The 23,278-nt window shown below is 39.5% G+C and overlaps 1 protein-coding gene across 9 annotated transcripts in view; it reads left to right on the top strand.

Moving 5' to 3' along the window:
* The window catches only part of CELF4 (CUGBP Elav-like family member 4), a 707,521-nt gene that overhangs the window by 112,980 nt on the left and 571,263 nt on the right, over positions 1-23,278 (top strand). For 2 of the 9 annotated variants that reach the window (XM_085213506.1, XM_085213507.1), the window contains exon 1: positions 2,669-2,767. The exons of 6 other annotated variants lie outside the window; for them this stretch is intronic. In XM_085213506.1, coding sequence (XP_085069632.1) covers positions 2,690-2,767 — 78 coding nt within the window. In that variant the 5' untranslated portion in view covers positions 2,669-2,689. Of the gene's footprint in view, positions 1-2,668; positions 2,768-10,373; positions 10,937-23,278 lie in introns of those variants that run through there. One more of the 9 variants, XM_085213508.1, reaches the window with a different exon arrangement.

Consider the following 23,278-nt stretch of genomic DNA (forward strand, 5'->3'; position numbering starts at 1 on the left):
CTTCTTTTTTTAAAGAAACAACCAATAACTAGAGATTTTCTGAAATTGGGATTAAAACTTCTAGTTTCAGTGGGAAGGAAGGCACTGAAAAGGCTCATCAGGCAGTTTTGATGTCTCTCTGTGGACTAGTCAATAGACATTACTCATTTCTTGCAGAGAACCCTGCGTAGTACTGGGGAAAGGAAAGGAGATTGGATTTTCTGGCACTGTGTAGTAGAGCAATGGTGACTTTATACAAAGTAGCTGATGGGTAGATTTTCCTAAAATGTGGAAGTTGTTTTGCTCTGCTCTGTAATAAGCAAAAGCTCCATCAGGATTCCTTGGAAGTAGGTCTAAGATAAAGCCCTCTTATGTAAGCTATCTGTAGCATCCATCCTTTCTACAAGTTAGGGAAAAACTGAGACAAGCCTAGCAGGCTTTCTACAAATGTTGCAAATGACAGAGCTCTTATTTCCAAGGAAACTGTTTTTCTTCTACTGAGAAGCTGGTGGGAGTTGTACAGTGAGTAGGTGAATACAATTCTCAGTCTGGTTTGGTGGTGGCAGACATGCTAGTTACACTGAAGTACACAATCAAGTGATTTGACTGTTAGCTTAAGCTAAGGCAGATGTGAACTGCCCTTGCAGTGTTCCTGTTCGATTTCACTGAGTTCATCCTCTGTATCAGGTTGTTATTCTTCCCTCTCTCAAAACCTCTCTAAACGGGTCTTAGTGCTTTAACTCTAGGCTAGCTGGTTTGCCAAAGTCCAAAGAGTGTAAAGTAAATTACTATTGTCCTGATGGGCTCCCAAAGCTGTCCCACGGCTGTTCCTTGTCTGTACTGCAGCATCGGCTTTTTCCCATGGTTCATTGACTCTTTAATAATGTACAGAGCCTTGATGTGTGATCCTACACACCATGGACAATTCTCCTTTGTTGTCCTTGACTGGACAGGACAAATGAGATTATTGCCCATCTGCTCTGTTTGCTTGTGGGGAGAACATCTCACCTGACCATTCCCCAACTGACCTTTTGCTCAGCTGAGTGGTTCAATTTCTGAGTTACTAAACTGAACAAACCTGGCTGATCTGAGCCTGAAAGCAAGAATACTACCTCCTTGTGCTGCAGAGACAGGCACAGGTGATTATAGCATTACTGCTGCAAGCTGCATAGGGCTCTGTAGTTTAGATGCTCACATGTTGCTGGGCAGACTGAACAATGTTCATCCTGATACCTCTTCGGTGGAGGCAAGTATCTAGGTAGGTTTTTAGAGTTCTTTACATCTGTAAAGCAGGTATTAGCACTTTGAACTTCTGTTCTCACATCTAATAATCCACCCTGATAGATACAGTGTTTCCTTCATCAATGCTTGTCTGTATTTCCCAGATGGCCTTCTGCAGGGAAAGGAAATAGGGACAAATTATCCATTTCAAGCACCTATCTGCTGACTTCAGTATGCAATCTGGAAATGAAAGATTCAAGCCTCACTTCATGCAGACACCACATAGGAGATGGAAATAAAGCACAAGGATTTCAGCATCTTTCCTTGTTTAGCAACTTAAAACTCTGACTTTTTCTGTTCTGTTTTAAATCCTCTAATTTGGTTCCCAATGATCCTGGGAGATGATACAATCCTGTGCTTAGATTCGAGGTTTCAAGCTTGTTCTTAGGTTCACCATTAGAAATATGAGTAACACTGGACAAAAAAGTTTTTCCTCTCTGAGTCATGGGCTTCCACCAGCAAAAGAAAGCTTGAGTATTTATTATCCCTGTATGGGAGAAAACATGTTTTTCTTCTTAACCATTTCACTATTATCAAATGCTGGCAAGAACTGTTAAAACACCAACTGTTTTCTCACCTCTTGGCTTTTAAAAACTGTAAGCCTCTAAAATAAATTTAAAAAAACACCAACCAAGCAAAAAACTGAATTTATCATCACCTGGTAGGTCTGGCTAGGGCTATTCATGAGAACAATCCAAAGGCCTTCACCTTGACTTCTCAACATAGTTTGATGTGATTTTAATCTGATTATTAGACTCTCAGTACATCTTGCAAGCTTGTAAAAGATACATTGCTGGCAGAAACATTTTAGTTACTGGGGAAACTTTTTTGTTGTTGTTGATGTATGTGTTGCCTGCAATAAATACTCATCTGAGAGTCAAAGGTCACTTGGTAGCTGCTTAGCAGCTTTACTTTCCGAAATGAAACTTGGGGACTGTGTTGGATCTGCAGCAGGATGTGTAGGGGGTGCAAAGTAGATGAGGGAAGATCTGTTTCCTAGCATTGTAGAAAACAGATTATTTTCTGGCTTTTTATTTTCTCTGTATTGTTTTGTTGTTTATTTTTCTTTCTCTCTCTCTTTCACTCTCTCTCTCTTTTTAACCCCTCTTAATGTTCAAGTTCCAGTAGAAGATGCAGAAAAATAGCCTTGGTAACTAAATCCACTGTGTTTATTTACAGAGCCGCATAGTACAGCCTGTGGCATTAAGGGATGCAGTCCCAATGCCATGACCTTCTCCTGTGCCAGCCCAGGGGATTTATCTGCAATGTAGCAGATGCAAATGTGGGCTTGTTTGTTAGGCTACCCAGAACAATGTGGTAACCAAGGGCAGTGGGTAATCAAGCCTTGACTTAGGAATTTCATTATGTGTACAGAATCCAGCCTGGAGATCAAACTGAGATTCTGACATGTGCTTGGTATGCACCCTAAATGCATCCTAAATGTGAAAATGAATTCATTCCCCGAGGTCCATTCAGTTTTCAGTCTACTTCTGTGGAGTCTACATGTGTAAGTATTAATTTCTGCTAGGGATTTTAATATCTATATAAAATAATATGGTATTTGTGGCACAATCAGATCAGGTGACAGAGCAGCATGTTTTCATTCCAAACTTTTTATTTAATTTGGGGCTTCAGCTTATTTTTCCATAGGTCTAACTAACCTCAAAGTAATGTTACAAATGCTCTGCAGTCAATTTTAGTGCAAAAATAAGTTGCTACCTTTGTAGATGGCAGTCCTGTTTTCTCCTTGGTGCTTGAATGACATTCACTACAGTTATATGGGACATATGTGAGTGTGAATATAGAAATATATATAATATTTAAACAGACTAAAATCTATCATTTAAAGCATGGCTTTACAAAACATTCTTGAGAAGTTAGGTTTGGTCGGGAAAGCTAGTGCTCATCATCAGCAATGACAGAACTACCACAGTGACAGCATATCTTGGTACACAACCAACCATTGCAGCTTCAAAACTGTGTGTAGCACATGGTTTGTGCCATGCTATTATAGGATCTACCTGCTATAATTGAGAATGTTACATTTGAAGTTTGAAACAAAGTGCTGCCAGATCTTACAAGAAGAAATGATGGGTGAAAAACAAACAAACAAACATCACAAAACATAAACAAAAAGAAGCTCATTCTTCTCTCAGAAGCACTGAAATGTTTTCTGAAAGGATATTGCTTTCAGTTGTTTCTTATCATGATGGTATATAAATCCACGATAGCATTTTTGCCAAGATTTTCTGCGTACTGCTTCATTGAAGTCTGCAACATACAAACCTACTCTGAAACTTTTAGAAAACTCTCCTCAGAAATTACATCTGAACAGTGAATAATAAGTGGTGATATTTCTTCTCTTAAAATATTGTTCTGTCCATGGAATAGAAATACGCTTCAAAGAGTTGAAACATTTGCTGGATTGAGTGGTGTTTTTCTGGCTTGACTTGGTTATGAGTGGCCAACATGATCTCCTCTGGCAGACTGATGTTAGAAGGCAATTGTCAGTGCAGCTTCTGTGCTGTGTGCCTGAAATGCTGACCACAAGGAAAGCTCTGTGTGTGTAGCTGAGCTACCATACTTCAAACTGGCACACTGATGCTAATGGACAATTGGTGCCACCCAGCTGCTACAACAACTCAATCTGGACTTTTCTCTGCAGCACAGCTAATGAGCTGTGCCTAGCTTTCTAGTTCTGTAAGAAAGTTCACCGCAAGTGCAATTGCATTACAAAGGGAAAGTGGATGCCTGAGTCATAAAGTGATATTTTATGATCACAGGTGTAATTCATCTATCCTGACTTCAGCTCTCTGAAAGTGAATATGACAAGACATCCCACCTATTCTTTTCTATAGGATAGCAGTTGACCCAGGACCAGTTGCTTTGGCTGTCTGAGGCGAAACACCTCTGACAATATGGCTTGTGAATTAGATTGGATCCTTGTTTCTGTGCAAGCTGGTATCCAGTCCTCCAATATGGAATAAGTCAGAAAGTGGGTTTTCATCCTATTAGTCTGCATGCCTGGAAGACTTGCATTGTGCTGCCTGTATACACTCTTCACTGTCTTTATTAAACTATTTATCTGAAGAACTTCATATTTTCTTTTAGGATAAACTGGAGATAATGCAATGTGCTTGTTTTAATTTGCAGGGTTAACTGATCTAATTATCTGTGTGTGTTTATTTAAATCCTTTTGAGCACTTGGCGATTGCAGGTGGCTGCTTTGTATTCCACCAACAGGAAATCTCTTAAAATGAGATGATATAGCTCAGTGGGTCTTCCTGTATAAAGGATTTTCTAATGTATGAATTTATTAAAGACAAAGATAAATAGAGGGTTTATTTACATCAAACAAATTCACGAGGAACTTCTTTTTCTTTAAACTAGAGAGGGCTGAATACTATCTATTTTTACTATGTCAAAGGATTACCTATACCCCGTGAAGATGTTAGCCAACAGCATATTGGATCAGAATCTTTGGCACACTTCCTTTTTGCTGTCAAACAAGTTACTTAGTGTTTCCTAGTTAATAGTTTTACAAAACCTCTAAGCTGTGAAGTTTTAAGGATTTCAATGACATAAGAAACAGCATCACCTGAAGTCCTGAACTTCACCCTCTGGATGAATTGTTGCAACCTTTGTGCTTTTCTGTTGCGATACACCTGGTAATTTGGAGAAACTAAACATGCTTCTATAAATGCCTGGATAAAAAAAAAAAATAAGCCAAATTAAATCTAGAGAAGATATTATTTTCCTTTCCTTACTCATATAGTAATGGGCAATGTCTTCTAGCTTTTGTAGGATCTAGTTAAAAGTTTACCTCATTTTCTTGCTTACTACACACTAGTCCTTCAAAGCTGAGGAGATTATTACCTAGATATGCTACTTATAAATGTTGCTCCATTGTCTAGTATTTAAACCAAGTGGTTGCAAAACAGAATACAATAAAAATACAGCTAACTAGCTGCTGGTGTTAAGCAGCATAGTGCTATCTGTGGAGAAGAGGGACTTGTTAGCTCAGGTGTCTCATGAATGTGGCCATGCTGCCTCCAGATCAGAGCTGGCTCCCACCTACATTTCTGCTCCTGCTTCTCTTGATCTCTGAGCTCTGGGATGAGCTTGAATGCTGCTAGCTCCTGCTTACCTGTGCCTGCCAGCACAGTCACCAAGGTCCCTCCATTTTTTAGGGACAGTAAATTTCTTTTGTTTGTGCTACAGAAGGCTTTTTCCTAGTAACTGTATGCTAGCTCTTAATGCTCACTATATTAATGAACTGTTATTCCTCCTATTAGCTCACAAAGCCACCTTTGCCAAACAGATGGAGAATCGTTTTCTCTTTCCCCGAGTGAGCAAGTGTTAGCTCCATGGCCCAGTACATTCATCTTATCTTTTTGGAGCTTTGTTCACTTTAGCAAAGCTTATATCTTGCTTCACTTAAGCACCTGCCAGTGATAAACAGGAGGGAGACAGGTAATCTCCCTGGGTCTGCCACTCCCCCAGGAAAGAGCCATTTGATTGCGGATATGAATTGCTGACGGATCACTTTGTTGAGTTGTGACATCAATAAAGCAAATTGGCAGAAGCCCTTCCCCAGTTTGAGATGCTTTTAAAACTCAGCTGACTGAGGCACTGCAGAATATACTGCAGTGAACTGTTATGTTTTGGCTAGTGTGTAAAACAGCGCTGGCTTCAGAGAGAGTGGCGTGTATGGAAAGGCTTACTTCTGCTGATCCTGCTTACGCTTCAGCCGCTCCTTTATAGGCTGTCAAAGCATAGAGCCAAACTCTAAAGTCTCTCCTTGGATTATATGTGGTCTTTACTTGAGCAGAGCCTGTACTAAGTGAGCAAAATCTAAATAAGGCTGTCAAGGCTTTGACCTAGAGTATTTACTCACATGAGTCCCGGTGAGAATTGCAGACTTAATACTATGTTGCAAATGTAAGCGTTTCAGTCCATTCTCCTGTGCTCTGACAAAGTTAATTGTCTAATCTTGACACCAAGTGCCCTGTACTTTTTTGAAGAGGTTTATGCATGAGACTAATTATGTACTGTTAATTTGGTTGCTAGCAGCTTTCTGTTTTCAACATCCATTGGATCTGGGAGCTGTATGGGGTGGCATTTTCATATAACTAGAACAAGGGCTGTGAACTGGATGCTAAGAGACAAAGGCAGCAAATACCAGTGGGACATCCTGACAGAGGAGGAAAGCATTGATTTCCTCATCCTTTGCCTCTATGGCCAGAATTTCCAGGATCTATAACTGTATTGTGCAGGGAATTTTTACCTGTGTATCTTTGCTCATGTAAATGAGTATTCATCTGCATATAGCCAACTTCTTACCCCTCTGGTTCTCATAAAGGCTTCTGGTGCACATGGGAACAGTAGGAATCAGGTTAATGTGATAAAACTTGTTAGGAGCTTCAAGGAGATAGGTTGTCAAGGTCCTGCTGTGTTAAGGACATGCTTATCATGTCATTCATACCTTATGTGAACAATATGTCAAAGACTATAAGATAACACTGAACTAATATAGTATTTCATGAGCAGAGGAAGGTAGCTGTCCAAGTGCTTTTGTTTCAAACATGTTTAAGTAGATCAAAGCTTCTGTAATCACTCTTTATTAGTAACTGCACTAATATACACTAGGACCAAGGCAGTTTCTGATTTATAGTTTGAGAACTGGCAGAGGATGGGTCCACCACATCATGTAACATCATTGGATGTTTAGTCCTGGATTTGGGAATGATGAACTCTGGTCTTGGTTTTCCAACTAAAGTTGCAGTTCAAACTTTGTCTTTAAAGTTAGTCTTTATCTCAAAATGATGCAGCACTGAAGCAGTCTGCAGACTAAGATCTTTCCAGCAGGAAACCTGAAGCAACTAAATACAAGCAGAACTCTCTGAAAAGAAAATTAAAGCAAATTTCTTAGCAGCTGTAAATCTGACTGTTGAGAGTCCATGACTGCTGAGTCTCTGAGATGACTGCTCTTTATATAGCAATTTATCAGCTGGTACAGGACTAAGACTGTCATCAGATCTGCTTTGAATTAAAAAAAAAATAATAATAATTAAAAAAATCCAGGTGCTGATGGTAATGGATTATAGTTCCAGATTTTTATTAAAATCTAGAGTATGAGAGGAAAAATTTTATTCCCTTTTGAGACACTGTAGTGTCTTAAGCTTGATGACTTATCACCAAGCATCTGTAAGCTCTTTAAATGCTGTAGGTGCAGCTTTACCTGAGCATGGTGGTGAAATAAATACATGTTGATGAATTCATAGTCAGTAAGTTTTCTGAAGGAGCAGGTGCTTAATGGAGCTGGGAAGTAAGGAAATAAATAAATAAAGATAAAAAGAAGGCTTGGTTACTGAAGAAAAGCTGGGGAAAAAAAAAAAAAAAAAAAAAAAAGAAGTGTGAGCATGCAAATGGCTAATAGGAAAAATAGAGAGGGGACATGGATGAGGGCAGGGGACTAAGTGAGCCTGCTCAAGCTGAGGGGGAGGCAGCTGAAGGAGGAAAGTTCAATGCAGTCTTAATTGTAGGGGGTGCCACAGTCCCACTGTGTACACAAAACCTTGTCAATAGCACTGAGGCGCCAGCATGTTAATTAATGATTTACTTACACTGACCTCTGACCCTGAGGCAAATAAAGGGGATTTGTTTTGCTTCTATTAACTCCTCAGCTTACTGAGCAGAGGCCCCCCATAGTCCCTAGCATCATATGGCCATGCAGCAGGTACCCATGTCCTTTATTTTCTGAGGGTCCAGGCTGTCCCTGAAGGGAATTGATTCCTTCACAACAGCTTCTGCTCCATCTCCTTGGCCCTCTTACTGTGGAGCTGTTGGTTCCACTCATTTGGCTACAGTTACTCCTGAATGCTGACAGGAAAAAGGAAACTGGTTCTGTTCTGGCAAATGGTTTCCCTGTACAGTGTGTCTCCTTGCACAGTGTCGTTATCCCTACATGTATCCACCAATCCATGTGTCTCCCTGCCTGTTTGCTGCCTGAGATCAGAACATGGCCTTACTTTTCCACGTGCATCTCTTGAACCTGTTCTGCTCACTGAATCCAAGATGCCTGGTTCTGACCAGAAAAGCAAGTGGAATCTATACCTGTGCACACTGTCCTGGTCCTTACTTTGAAATAGGCTCAGTGATGTAAAGGCAGAGCTGAGGAGAGTGAGTGAGAACAAGGGGTGGGAAGGGATGACAAACACTCCTCCATAAGAGCTTTTTGGAGGCAGGAACTTCAAGGCCTGAGACTAGATCCCAGATGAGATGGGGGAGTGAGAGGACAAGAGACCACTTACAGGATTCAGAGTGGGACTTGAGTTTCTGTGCCTCCTTTTCCTCATCTTTTGTTCTAAAAGAGCATGGTGATATGGCAGGGGAAAGGCAGATGTGTCTACATAAAGTCAGATATATTCCCTAGGGGTAGAAATGGAGAAAGATGTCGCCATTTCCTCAGGAACATCTGTAATTATCAGACTCTTTGACCAAATGGCTTCTAGCAGAACCTGGGGCCTGTCCTATGACTGGTAACACAGCAGCTCTTAGCCACGCAGTGCCTTCCTGAGTGACCACAACCAAGCCCCATAGCCTCAATCCCAGACTGACATTCAGGTCTTCAGCTCCCATGCAGTAGAGAAAGATCTAAGTAAGCACTGGGAAAGCAGAAGGAATAGCACTGACCTCTCCTTCCCCTGGGTGATAGGAGCATAAATACATTACAGAATGTAAAGCGCTTGATACTATGGAAATAGGAACTCTATAAGTTACTTAGTTCACACACATGCAACTCCCAGAGGGCATAACTAGGGTTGTTCTGGTTTTTTAGTATTATTGCTTCAGGCATTACACCTGAAAATGCCAGATGTACTTAAATCAAGTGCAATGGTGTCACTGCATAGTAATAGTTTTTTATCAGGGGGATGGACCGGTCTGCTTTCTCTCTCAAGACTGCTCGGAAGAGTGTGATGCAGAGTGGATTGGAAGGCAGATGGGTTCCTCTCTACTGGAGGATTACATTTTTATTAAAGTAGCAAGTTGTTGCTTCAGTGGAGGGCCAGTGGTAGCAGCAGCTGTGATCAATAGAACTGTGCTTTTTGTGTAAGATTTACTCTTGCTCATCCCAGTTTTGCCAAGAATGTTCAGCTAGCAATCGATAACGAGTTGTGATGACAAAATAGCTCATTTCAATTGAATTTGGTATCATTAAAAAAAAAGTTTGTTTGTTTGTTTTTTTTTTTTAAATCTTCGTCTCTTCTACCTTTTTGTGGATAAGCTTTTTGATGAGAAAATTTGGTGCTGCCCTAGCAACTCAGCAGGGTGAGAGGATCTGCTGGTCTCCCTCCTGCAAATGATGGTCGAGGGTTAGTGTGGCTGAATGTAGTCTGTAGAGCTCTGGGTAAGCTACCAGACCTCATACCATACCAGCTTGTGCAGCAGCATCTCTGCACTGCTCTAATTTCCCTACTAGGAGAAGAAGGCATTTTATTTTCAAATGAAAAATATTTCTGGAGGGAGGTGTACGGAAGGTGAAATGTCCACTTGATTTCAGACTCCTCTCCCTCCTCTCTTTCAATCCACTCAGACTTTGTAATTGAAGCCTGTTTCCTGTGAGTTTTAAAATAGGTAAAAGGCACTTTGTGTTTTTAAAGAGGAGTCTTATTATGAGAATTCCTGAGGGTCAGCTGGCCTGTGATACCAGGCAGCTCCCAAGGTTTTGTGCTACAAACTATGCTTACTGCTTGAACCTGGCTCCCTTCAGCCCTTGCTGTTGAGTCTGATTTGTAATTAGAAGTATGGTATAATGATAACTTTAAGCTCTGGAAGGTAACTGCTCTCATATATCTTGTAATTTTCCATTTTCAAAGTCAGAATACACTAAGTAAATATCCCTCTGGTGCCTGAAATGGGTGATTATCTTTCTTTTTGATTTGAAGGAATCCTGATGCAGGGACTAACTCTTTTCAACTTCTGGAGTCCAGCCAGCCCTTCTGATGCTGACTGGAGCACAATTGCATTTACTAGGCTTGTCTCATGCATTTCAGCTTGTTTAATTTCCTAATATGTTCCTTTCTTGAGAGAGGGAGTGAAATGACTTCTTGCTATTCCAGGAAGCAGTATCTTCCCAGGCCCATTGCCTCTCAGGTCAAAGTGACACAGTGGGGCAGGATCCTAGCAGTAACTTGTTTCAGCACTGAAATAAGTGGCTGCAGAATTTAATTTAACTGAGAAGTGTTCTGATTTGACTTTTCCTCTCCAATCTGCAGTTGTTTCTGCATTTGCACCATCTGATAAATACAGGCCAGAAGTCAGCTATCTGACTGTTTTGTTTCTTGCTTTGTCCCACACCCACTTTTAAAAACATTCTTGGATTCAGAACATACTTCTATCAGCAGAAACCAGCATCTTTACATCAGAGTCAGGTAGAAAAAGTGTGCATTTACACACCACGGGTTTAGGAGTGCTCTGAGGGCAGATGGTCCTTCCTCCAAGAGCTTTCCAGTGAAGGGCTGCAAATCGAGAATAAAAGGAAGGGGATGGGATGAACTACCCCGAGGTGCAAAGCACCATTCTGCCTGATATCAGCATGGGAGAAAAGCCTGCTTCAGCCCCATTTGCCTCTAAGCCTGTCTGAAGTCTGACAACTGAGCTTGGAGACCACATGGTGAGTGCAGAATGGGGGGAGGAAGGACAGAGGGATTGCAGGCCAAGCTGACAGACGGACTTTGTGCCAGTTGCTAGGCAAAAGCAACTTGTGCCTGAGCCAGCAATCCACAGTCTCTCCTGAGAAGCGAGAGGGCTTGAGATGAAGGTTGCTGCTATTCTGGTGTCAAGGAGTGCTGCTTTCTTTTGTTAGGAGCATGGTCCCACTTTATTTGTTTCCCCTCCAGCTGCTGGGCATCAGTGGCAAGGTTAACTCTGTCACGCGTGGGGAAAATTCTTCACTGCAGCATGCTCCACATCTTTTGTTTTCTGTTATAATTTCATAACCTCTGCCACAAACCTTCCCCCCCCCCCCTCCTCCTCCCCTTACTCTGGTGGTTTATGAGTTTTGTGCTCTGTGGCCTATTAAGGTTCAGTTCCCAGCCAGTAAAAATGAGGAATTGGTTCCTGCCATTCCACACAAGGAGTTTTAATGCACTCGGTCGCCTGGAAGCCTAAATGCAATAGTTTTGTATCGGTGATAGTTGTGTAACATAAAACCTTAATAAAGGTTTATAAGGAAAGGGATATGAGATGGAGTGGATGGAGTTCAGCTCAGCATACAGCTCCGCTGGGGTGTTAAACAAGGGAGAAAGTGCTTGCAGGAGCCCAAAATGCTGCATGCCATAGAAACATACAATCACTGCTGTGACCCCCAACTACTCTCCCGGTCCTCTTGCCTCGTACTTGCAAGGAAAAGCTCCCATTTCTCACAGCGCCACCTGGGAACTGCAGAGCTTTTGCCTGAAGGTTACCAGCTGTGTTGGCTGAGGTGGGCTTCCTGTGGGGATACCCATGTGTTGTCTTAGTGCTGGAGTGCAGTCATCCACTGCTCATTAGTTAATGAGCCACCAGCTCTCCCTTACACCTTCCTTGAGGACTCCTTTGGGCTAAAAAGCTGGCCTTTGCTCCCGCTTTTTGCTTGACCTATTGGATGTAATCCCAGAAAAGCTTCTTGCCATCAGCTCTTTGGCTTGTAGGCTCTTAAAGATGCTGTCCCCCTCTGTGCAATGCCTAACACAATCTTTCTGCAGTCGCCAGTGAGAAATGTGACACGTGCATTTAATAGCACTGTGGAGCTCTGGGAGGAAATGCAGAGCCAGCCTCACAATGATCCCTTGTTCTTCTTCATGTCTCAGGGGTGGTGGCTGTATTTGTATTTGTGACTGCCCTGCCTCTATAAACTGATACCATACAACCTTTTTATGAGTTTTTCCATCAAAAGCCTTGAAAGTAGCTGCATGGGAATGAATATAATGGAGTTTGGGGCTGCCCTTTAGCTTTGTAATGATATATCTACCTGAAGGTGTTCTTTCTGATTTTGTTCTTCAGCAAAGTATCAATTGTTTTTCTCTTGCTTTTAATAAAATGTGTCATAAACCTGAGCATTTAAAGGAGTAGAGATTATTTTGACATGTATGTTTTATTTCCTTTTCCTTCCATTTGTTTAAAGACAAGGGGGAAAAAAAACATACCCTGTCAGACTTCTGTTCCTACGTTTTTGAAGCTTAGCTCTCTGAAAAACTTATTAGAAGGGGAAAAGGCACAGACATTCTCTTCCTATTTCTCTTGGATTTTTTATCTTCTGAACTACAAATTCAATCCTCATGCCTACCACCCCCAAATAAGAAATCAGTGTGTGAAGGGAGCTTATGACAGAAGAGTTTTGAACATTTTGGAGAAAGTTTGATGTCTGGCTTTGTATTGGCTTCCCCCCCCAATATTGTTTTTGTAAAAAACTGTGACATTGGTAATTTAAATTCAACTCTTATTATAACCACTTTTATTTATTTTTTAACTCTCATATACATATTTTCAGACTTGGACTGAATAAAATGGTGTTTTTAATGTACATTGTAGCGTTTTTTTTTAACAGGGTGAATGAAAGGAATATCTGAAATTTATTCATAAGGTGTCTCCACTATTTCCAGTCTATTTCTTAATATCATAAGAAAAATGAAGGAAGCTTAACCAAGACAGTGAACTGTCCTAAATGGTTAGAAATAGTGCTTCTACAAGGTTTGATTTCCCCATAAAGTAATTAAAAGATATTAACTATAAAGCCTAAAAAATGACAGATGAATTTTACAATGGACATTTTCATTGCCAATCAAGTTAATAGATGGGATGAAGAGGAAGCCCAGTATGAGGCCTTCTAAAGGTCTTCAAGAGTTACTGCAGAATACAAAAAGTAGAGAGCTGAAATGGAGAAAAATAGGTATGGATAATAACTGTATAGCTGAACAGGTGCAGGATTGCCCAGTGCTAGAAACTTGGCAGAATAATAGCAAATGACAACAAATTCAGTGTTTCAGTAATTTCTGTGATGGACATGTTTCTTTGGCTTTCATCCAGGAACATCACACCACAGACTGATAGGTATTTTGGTAGAAAGTATATTGATCTTAAATGCCATCCTTATGTTCACCCCTTTCACAAACTTCCTGTTCAACCTTGTGTAAACCACTTGAAGTTACATTCGAGCAAGTATTTTAGATGTGTAGCTTATAAAAAAATTACTGTGGATCAATTGGAGGCTCTAGTTCCTTCTCTGCTTCATTTCCATGTATGCAAAATAGTGAGAATAGCAACCTCTACATCACAGAGCGTGAGGATAAAATACATTAAATACCAAAAGGAGCTCAAATGCCATGGTGATGGGAAGACATAAGTACTAAGTACTAAGTTGCAAATGGTTCAGACTCAAATGCCAGCAGGAAGAATTTCTTCAACATTGGAAGTAAGTCATCAGGGTATCTGCAAAGAGAAAAAAAAAAGTGCATGAAAGAATCCCCTGAACAAATTAAATCTTGAGGCCTAAAGACAAAGGGAGAGAGAATTAATTTTTCTACAGATATGAAATGTTCTGAATCAGATAAGTCTTGTCATTAGAAAAGGCACTAAGCAGCAAACGTCTGGATAATACCGCCAGCTCCAAGCTTCTCTTGGAACCTCTAAATACATTAAATCCATAAAACTAAATGAAAGCAGCTGCAGTTTTATAGAAATAAAAGGCTCTCATATTAAAAAGCTGAGAGCTTATGAAATGAAAGAAAAAATAATAATAAAATTAAAGAGGGGGTGGGGTGGAATGGAAGAAAGGAATGGAAGTTAGAAATGTAGGCTCCTAGAAAAGGATGATACAGAAAGCTCTTACTTAGTATGTGAGAAGCCTTCAGAGCCAAAATAATACATGCATTTTGCTCAGTTAAAAAAAAAAAAAAAAGAAGAAGAAGAAGAAGAAAAAAAAAAGACTGTATTTCTCAAAATATTTTTTTTGTTTTAAAAAGAGGTTTTAACGTAAAAGTCACCTTGTCATAAAACCTTCTGAGCATTAATGCCCTCTGAAATATTGGGGGAGGTCCAGAGGGATTATCCCTTTCTTCATTTTTCTTCAGTTTTCTGAAATAAAATATTTTGACTTTTCACTTTCAAACATGATTTTTCCCTTCTTTAAGTTACAAAAAATGACATTTTTTTTCTTTTTTTCCATTTTAGTAAACTGCATCAATACAAACAAGTGTGTTTTGTGAGAAATGTTGCTGTTTTTTCTCTGTGGGAAATGAAAACAAGGTTTCTGTCCAGGAGTAATTCCTCGTATCTTATGCATCCTTGAGGTTCTGAGAAGAGAATGAAACTAGAGATGGGGGAATAGTGCATACAAAAATAACTTTCATTTGTATGCAAATTTGCTTTCATTAGGATTTTCAGTTCTCTTTCTTAGACGTATTACAGTAGTGTTTGGAGGCCTGATATACAAACACATGAGTTCTGCATTACTAACATCCTCTGTGCAAGAGGGAAGCAAGACTGTTGAGCCACATCTGCATGATTTAAGCAGAGCTGCCTTTCTCATGCTCATTTGTTGTATTCATTGGTTCTTGTGGAGCTGCTGGAGAAGATACATCTTGTTTGACCTCTGATGTCTACAAGTCAACTGTCTGTCTGAGGGGGCTGTCCTTGGCTCATTCAATAGGCAGTGGAAAGGGACAGGCACCTTCAGGGATGCCTTCCCCTGTTCTTGTTGGTCTCCGTTGCCTATAAAAGAAGCCTATGTTGACAAGCTTAGTTACCTCATCTTTGGAAATCAAAGTCCATGATGTTGCCTCTCACTACATACTTGCTGAATGTGTTGAAATCACTTGTGCCAGCTAAATTCTTAATACTGAAGTAGAGAACCATGGTGCTGCTTTTTTTTTTTTTTTTTTTTTTTAACCAATTGTTCAGGAAATGTGCTGGTGAGCCAGATGTCTGGTGTTAGAGATATATAATATTTTCTCCTGCTTGTATTTTTTTGTATTTTGTTGTTGTTGCTGATGATTTTTGTTTGTTTGTTTTCTTTTCTTTTCTGAGATATGGGAAAGGACAATGAAAATAAAGACAAGACGTTGCACATCTTATTCACAGAAATAATTACTTTTTCAAAGCATTTGAAGGGAAAACAAAGAATTACTTGTTTCTAACAGAGGTAAGGCAAGAATATGCTTTGCTGCTTCCTCTCCAGATCTCTGCTTCAAGAGGATTTGCCCATATTATTTAGTCTTCTCTCAGTGAGCTGCAGCTGAAATAAACAGCCTGAATGTCTTTTGTGTGTGCTTACTGGTTTGTTTGTTTTTTTGTTTGTTTTTGTTTTTGTTTGGTTTGGTTTCTTTAATTATTATTGTTGTTTTTGTTGGTTTCTTTTTTTGTTTGTTTTTTTCTTTTTCCTGAATGAGATCCATTACCATGTGGTGTCTTGTTTTTCATTTTAGTGCTTTCTAATGTTATCAATGTTATTAAGCTAGCTGGCCATAAAGTTTGATCTTGCAGCTCAACTAGAACTAAGTTATCTTTCTGATTGTTGCTAGTTTGATGCAAGATCATGAGTAAATTGGGTAACATCCTTCTCCCCTCAGTTGTCCTACCCACACATGAGCAATAAAAGCTCATGTTACCGTTGATCACTTCATATACCAGACTCAGTGGCATTAATGATGCCTACCTGGTGTGTGTGTGTACATGTGTATAAATACATCTATATAAAATGGTGCTAATGCTTTGAGAACTTAGACTGGATACACAGGCACTAGTTCTCAGCAAAACAGAGCATGTTAAGTGCCAACATCCTTTATATTCCTGTAGCATTTTACTCATGCCTTGTTCTGATGTGTCAGTCCTGTGGAGCACTACTGTTTCCCAGCCCTTTTGCTTTCGCAGGAAGACACAAAGGCCAGAGAAAAGTTGTGTGATTTATTCTAATTTTCCTTAGAACCTCTCTCTTGGTACACTGAAACTCCAAGAGGGCAAATGCTCCCATCCAGGAAGGCAAAACTTGTCAGATGTTACCATGACAACCTGAGTGTAATTAAGGTCTGCTTCAGCTGCTAACAGCTGTGTGTGTTTTATCTGTCTTGGAGATTTTATAGATACATATATATTTATATTTATATGTAAGCATACAGTGAGGATATCTGCATCATTCTAGCCATACATAAATACATATCTAAATTGCTACCCCCATATATGTCCATATTAATTGAGTTGGGTAAGGCAATTTGCAAAACCCTTACTGCTCTGAAGGACTCTGAAGCACCAGAGTTTTCCTACTGCCTTTCCTTTATCAACAACACATTCTAATGAAGTGTGAAACAAACAGAAATAGCCAGAAAAGAAACCCTTGCTCCTGGATTAGTTTCCAACATCTATTTTGGCCTACCTTTTGAGTCTGAAATTTTCCTTTGTGTTAAGGAAAAAATAGGATTTGTTTCTTAGCATTAAATAACTTTCAAATGCATCAAGATCTGAAATAAGTCACTTAACCTTTAAGTAATCTTCCTACACCCTGTAATTTTCACACACTTTTCTGCTGGACGTGTAATAATAAGCATGTGTTGAGGTGGTTTTTGGCATGATGATCCTGTGGTGCATTCCTCTTTTGGGATCCAGATCTCAGAACAAAGTCTTTACTGATTTCCTTGGTGAAAAATCAGATTTCTTTACATGGTGGACTAGAGCACACGTAAACAACTGCAGATAGGTCATTGGAAAGGGAAATTGAGCTGGCTGAGCTGATTCTCTGCTCAAATACAGGTGCCAAGATATGATATATTGCCCTTGATAGCCAACAGGGACAGGACCCTCTGGAAAGTTTTTCAAAGCAAATCTTCACTGTTGGCTTTGAAATCACTCTTTTGAGATAACTGATTTTATCTCTGCCTATGCAAGAAATTGCACTGGCTGTATTTGAGTGCAATAAAGTCCTTTCATTGCGTCCACGTGAACTACAGAATTAGCACTTAACAACAACTGGCTTGCTTCAGTGGTAGTGCTGAAACAAAACACTTTCTTTGACTACTAAAAAATGCAGGATTTTTGTGAGTTACCATAAGTAACGTGGCTGTGGATGTGGCCAAATCTCACACAAGTTTTGATACAGATCATTGCTAGCAAAGATTAAAACTTCATGAAGCCCATAGTAATAACATAACAAAGCAAGAAAAAGTCATAATTAATATCATTCTTCGCCCATATCTGTGAAGTGCTGCAGATAACTTGAAGTTTTGTGAAAGCCAATGCTCAAGGGCTTAAGTTTCCCATCTGTGGGATGGCAAGAAGAGATGAGGAGAAAGTGAAGGAGTGCTCTTGGGAAAGATGTTTCACAAAGTAAATGCAGTATAATAAAGGTTATGTTATTCACAAGGTGTCTCTGAAAGGCTAGATGTTTTTTTTAATGGCCCCTAGGTTTGCACCTGCCGTAAACTACAGAAGTGTGGATGACCAGAGTGCTTTTTTTTTTTTTTTTTTTTTTTTTTTTGGCTGGCCTTTGTTCTTTTTTATTTATTTATTTGAAATTATTATAATCTCTGCTGGTGAATACAGCTGGGTTCTTCTGCTCTTTCCTTGTGTGCGTGTGTAAAATTATAGGTGCCAGGGGACACAGTGAACTTTCTGTTTTGGAAAGGAATCTCATGTGATCCGCATTTTTGGGACTGTAAAATTTCCCCTGAGAACATGAATGGTGTTATGTCTCCAAACACTTCTTGCCTGAGGGACAGGGGATGTGGAGACTCAAGGGTGAGAGACCAGCACAGTGAAATTGTGTCCATAAGGTCCCGTTCCTAAAGCATTATTTACAGGGGTTCAGATAACTCTCTGGAACTTTGACTGCCTGGCTGCTCAATGGTAAGTCACCTGGTCTTCATTGCTTTGCCTGAAATTTGTTATTTTATTCTTGTGCTCTCTGCTAGTCTCCATAGCCGAAGTGCTCTTTTTTCCTTTCTAAGTGATATCAGAAAACTTCCTTCTGACTATATATTCTAAGTTAACTATAAAACTACGTAGAACAACATGTTCAGAAACATGCTGGTATTTATGAGAAGGAAAGACTGTTCATGGGAAGGGGTAATATAAAGGTTTTGGAAAAAACAAAGGGGTTATCCTGGAGCTACTAAAAAAAAAATCCCAAGCAACAGTTTATGAAAATAGTGTTCTTTTTTTTTTTTTTTTCCTTTTTTTAATCAATTTGTCAAACTACTAAATAAAAAATACAGTTTTCAAGTCCAGCTGCAACATACGGATAGTTCCAGTTTCTAACTCAAAATGAGTATATGCTTTATTAAACTGGTAAATCCATCTATAAATGAAAGCAGAAGAAATAATAAGCCAATAATTGGGATTATGTGACACTGAGGTTAGCTTTTTCAATATCAATGGTTTTTCAAGTCATTTACTTGAGACTATGATATACTCAGCAGTATCCAAGTGTATTTTGTTTTAATACATATATTTTATCTATATATGTGTACTTACATATATGATGTACTTAAATTCCTTACTAATTTTATATGTATATAATTATATAAAATATAATAGATAGATAGATAGATAGATAGATAGATAGATAGATAGATAGATAGATAGATAGATATAAATAGCTGGGGAGCCATTTTAATAATTGTAAGGCCCAAGGAAATCCCAGCCCCATGCTCTTTTTGTAGTGCACATTTTAATACCGCCCTTCTCCTGCCCCACCAGTGGAATGATGTTAGGAAGGTGTTTTACTGTTAGTTTTTGTAGGGAAAAGGAGGAAAGTGAGGGGTAAGAAGGTAAAATGTTTACATAATTAGGTCACATTTTCCAAACCCAACTTCACAAAGAAAAACCTATTCTTCAGAAGGTGGGATTTGCCCTAAAGAAGGAAGAGTCATGAATGGAAGAATGGAAGAAAGGAAAATCATGCTCACCACACAGTTAAATGATGTAGTGGGACTGGTAGACTCAACTGTGTAAAAGTGCTGTTGGACTGTAAATAGACCCAAAAACCTATCTACCAGTCAAACAGACTGCAGTCCTTTTTAGCATAAGATCTGCTTTAATTACAAAAGCGTATTATCATTTATCATTGCACTCTAATCCCTAACCATACTTCTCCTTAGCCTCTCTTATCCAGCAACTTTACTTAGCCTATCTTAACTGATATAAATCTACATCTACATATCAAACATATTCATGAACCTCTGTGGAGAGAAAAAAAAAAAAAGAAATCTAAGTGCAGGCTTAAACTAGTAGCCCTGTGTCTGGGCTTTTAATGATCAATCTTAGTTCTACTGCTGAGTTACAGCACGCCAGAGATTTCTCTGTCCCACAATGAGGGACAGTCTCCCTGCCAATCTTGCATGCTAGCCCATAAATCTCTTTTTGTTCAGTGTGTAGGTGTTTGGTGTCACGATGCTTTATGCATCTCCTCAGTTGCTGCTGAAGCTGCCTGAGGTCTGCTGCGATGGATCAGGGTTTTGATGTTGGTTTGCCTGTCTGTACACTTCACTAATTAGAATAACAAAACTGGTAGCAAATCTTCAGGCATCAGCCATGCATTGCATCAATTAAAAACATCAAAAACAAAGTCTCTCCTGGTTCGCCTCCTTTCCACTTGATCTCTTACTCTATGGGATGGTGTAAACACTTCCCTAAGTCCTTCTCCTAATTACTGTGTTCCTTCCTTTTTTTGCAAGCATCATTGCAGCTCCAGATCTCTCCTAACATTTTATTTGCTTGCCCTTTCTTTTGCTGCTAGGGGATATCACTACTCTGTAAGAGGAAAACAAGCATTTGTTAAGCTTACTTTGAGAGAAATGTAAGGGTATGATTTTTAACTAAATTTGTCTTCATGTCTAATTTTGTTTAAAGTATCAGTTTTTGTAGTATTTCTTCCAAAAGATAGATGTTATTGTGAGGGTTTTTTTGTTTGTTTGTTTTTGTTTTTGTTTTTTTCCTAGTTGTTCATGGGGTAATTGAGACATGAGTTTGTAATATAAGCTTGTGTGTTCTATTGAATAAAACCTAAGCCTTTGAGCAAGGCTTATATGGAATTTGGATAAAAAACCCTCTAAATCTGAATTTTGATGGAGCTTGAATTCAATTTGATCTGTGTGCATCTAAACTCTCTTCTCACATTTAACTGACACAGAAATATAAAATTCTTAGAGAAAGAGAGAAACACTGCCCTAAATTTCTTCTTAGGCAATTTAGTATATGCAAAAGAGAAAGCAGAGGAAGATGTCTCACTCTAAAGATAATTCAGTGTGCAGTGTCTGAAAAATTAAATCATAATATAAAGAGGCTACTTCCGTACTGATGTGATTTTCTTATGCCTTTCTAATATAATTGTTTATTTTGTTTAGATTAATGTAAAAATAGAAAGAGCAAGCTGGATATTTCAGGCAATTCATAGTACACATTATGGTTATTTTCAGTCTCATTGCCTTATACTGACCAACATGAGTTATACTGTGACATCCAGGGGGGAGAAAGCCTCAGAAAGATTCAGCCCGCACTGTACATGCATGAACATAAATCTCTCCACTCTCCAAAGCCAGAAATTCAGATTGAACCTTTTGCCTTTTTTCTTTCCTCATTAAATTTATTTTAGTTTTATTTTGCATGTAAGTTTATGCTCTTACCAACACAAACTGGGATTGAAAATTCAGTGTAGAGGCCTCTGCTTCCACATCATCAGCTCCTTTCTGCTGATTCAGGAGGTTCAGGCAAGCATCTCAAACACAGAGATGTTTCTGAACCTGAACTCTGTCTTCCCTGTCTTGATTTTCTTTCTCCTTCTCTGCTTTCACAATTTTTGCTTACTTAGCTATGCCTTAAAACCTACATCTAGCGGGATTTCTTTTTTAAATCTCCTTTTCCAATGACAATGTTTTGCCTTTCTCCCTTTCTTCTGCTCTGAGTCCTGTGTTTGGAGTCATTATTGCAGGAGTGACTTGTACCAGGGCAAGCTGCATTTAATTCAAGTCACTCCTTACACCTACAGAGCTGCCTTCCTGCTGTTCAGCATATGTTATGCGTTCCCTCTCCATGCCTGGTCCGCCCGCTCTGGCAATTGAATTCCAGTTGCACAGCATCGTGCTTAGAGTCTCCAGTTATGTCTCAAGTGTCAGCCAAGATGGCTGCTGTCATTTTCACTTAAACATCCCATGTTGATGAGCCCTTCCTATGACAGGAGAAGGGAATTGGTGGGTCAAAACCAACACAGACCAGAAGATAAGACGTTTACTATTTCCATCTGAACTAACCTGAAATTTTTGACTGGATTTCACAAGCCGCAAAGGGCCAGCTGCAACATCTCTCTCTCATGTTGATGGCTTTATTTCTCTTTGAAGAAGTTGTGGAGCTTTGGCATATCGACGCATGCTGCTTGTAGTCAGCCCAAAATAGAGTTCTGTCCTTACAAATTCCAGAAACTCAAAATGACTGCAAGCAAGGCAAATACCTTGAAGGACTGCAGGACTTATATAGCAAAGCAAATGGCACCAGGAGGTGCAGGTGGAGCAGGAAAGGTAGAAGACAGGCAGAGATGATGCGACAGTGTGTCAGAGTGCTGTCTCAAGCTCCTGTAGTTAAGCCAACCAAACTTACCATCCAGGAAGAGGAGAAAAAGGAAATGAAAAGAGAAAAAATGACAGAGAATGAAGATGGGTGGGTGACCAGGAAATAAAAAATATCAGCTGAGGATGAGATATATTATTTGCCGTTTCCAGCCACTGCTCAGAGGGAATTTTTATGGTCAAGTTATAAGCCTTTGAAAACAGGAATTTTCTAATGGATCTGCTGACAGACCCTTTCTATGGTGACATTAACACTGGATGCTCTGCAATTGTCCTTGCCTGCTCTTATTTATTTATTTTCATCTTTTTGCTCTTAAGATCCTAACACGCGTAGTGTGACACCAGAGAGGAAGCAAAGGGAATGAGGTCAAAATCCTGTAGAAAACAGGAATTCTTTGAGCAAGTAGGCTGGGGAAGGATGGATGACACAGAACTGCTGAAAATGAATTCACTCCACAGCTGACTGTGATGCAAAACAGCACCTGAGCTCTCAATACAGTTCACTTTATCGTTCTACTCTTTTTTCCCCACCTCCAGTAGTTAATTGTCTTTTGAATGGCCTCCTTGAGTCCAATTAATGAGATATTTTTTTTCAGTTGATAAAAGAAGATTAGCTTGAGAGGAGAGGAAAAAAGTTAACTATGTTGAGGGTTTGTGTTTTTTTTTTTTTTTTTTTTTTTTTTTTAGGTATCTTATGTTTGTGTTACAAATGTTCAGATTTCTGATTAAGTGAAAATAAGTTTTTTTTCTGGAAAAATATAAAATAAAAAGCCTGACCTTTTTTGTTGAAATATTTGAATATGTTCCTGCGGGCTTTGGATATGCTTCATAATGTTAACTGTCCTTGTGTCTGAGCAGCCTTAAAAATGAATCTCTTGGAGCACAAATGTGGGCCTCAAAAATTCTGTTTCTGAAGGAAGCGGTCATCTCTGGGTTGTTGAAATCAAAGTATTTCAGGCGCCTTCATTTTTGTAAGTTCTTGTTTTGCATATGCATGCTGGGATATGGAGAAATGCAGTGAATTCTTATCAGAGAAGTTAAGCACAAAAGAGCTCTTCATTTGGAGGAAGGAAATCCTGAGTTTCAGTATCTCTAGGTCTTGTTGATTGCATCTCCCCTTTGGCAGGCTGTAATAAACATCACTGCACCTGAGGTTCTGAAGAATTGGGGTGTCACACTGGTGAGATTTCTTAGAAATTTCAGGTATTCTGTGATTTGCTTGCATGCAATGGCATTTCCCTGCTGTGATGGGTGAAACTTAGACTGGTCTCAGGGTGAGGGAGACAAAAGCATCCAGCGGAAAGATGAGCTCCTGTAGCATTTCTGAGTCCTCAATGAGAAAGGTTATGGCACCTTCTCCCGAGAGATGAAGGGTATCTCCCTCTACAGGGAAGGGAAGAAGCATGTTTGCCTGGTGGGATGCCACTTCA

This window comes from Meleagris gallopavo, chromosome Z, assembly GCF_905368555.1.
Source record: "Meleagris gallopavo chromosome Z, MGAL_WU_HG_1.1, whole genome shotgun sequence".
Classification (NCBI taxonomy): Eukaryota; Metazoa; Chordata; class Aves; order Galliformes; family Phasianidae; genus Meleagris; species Meleagris gallopavo.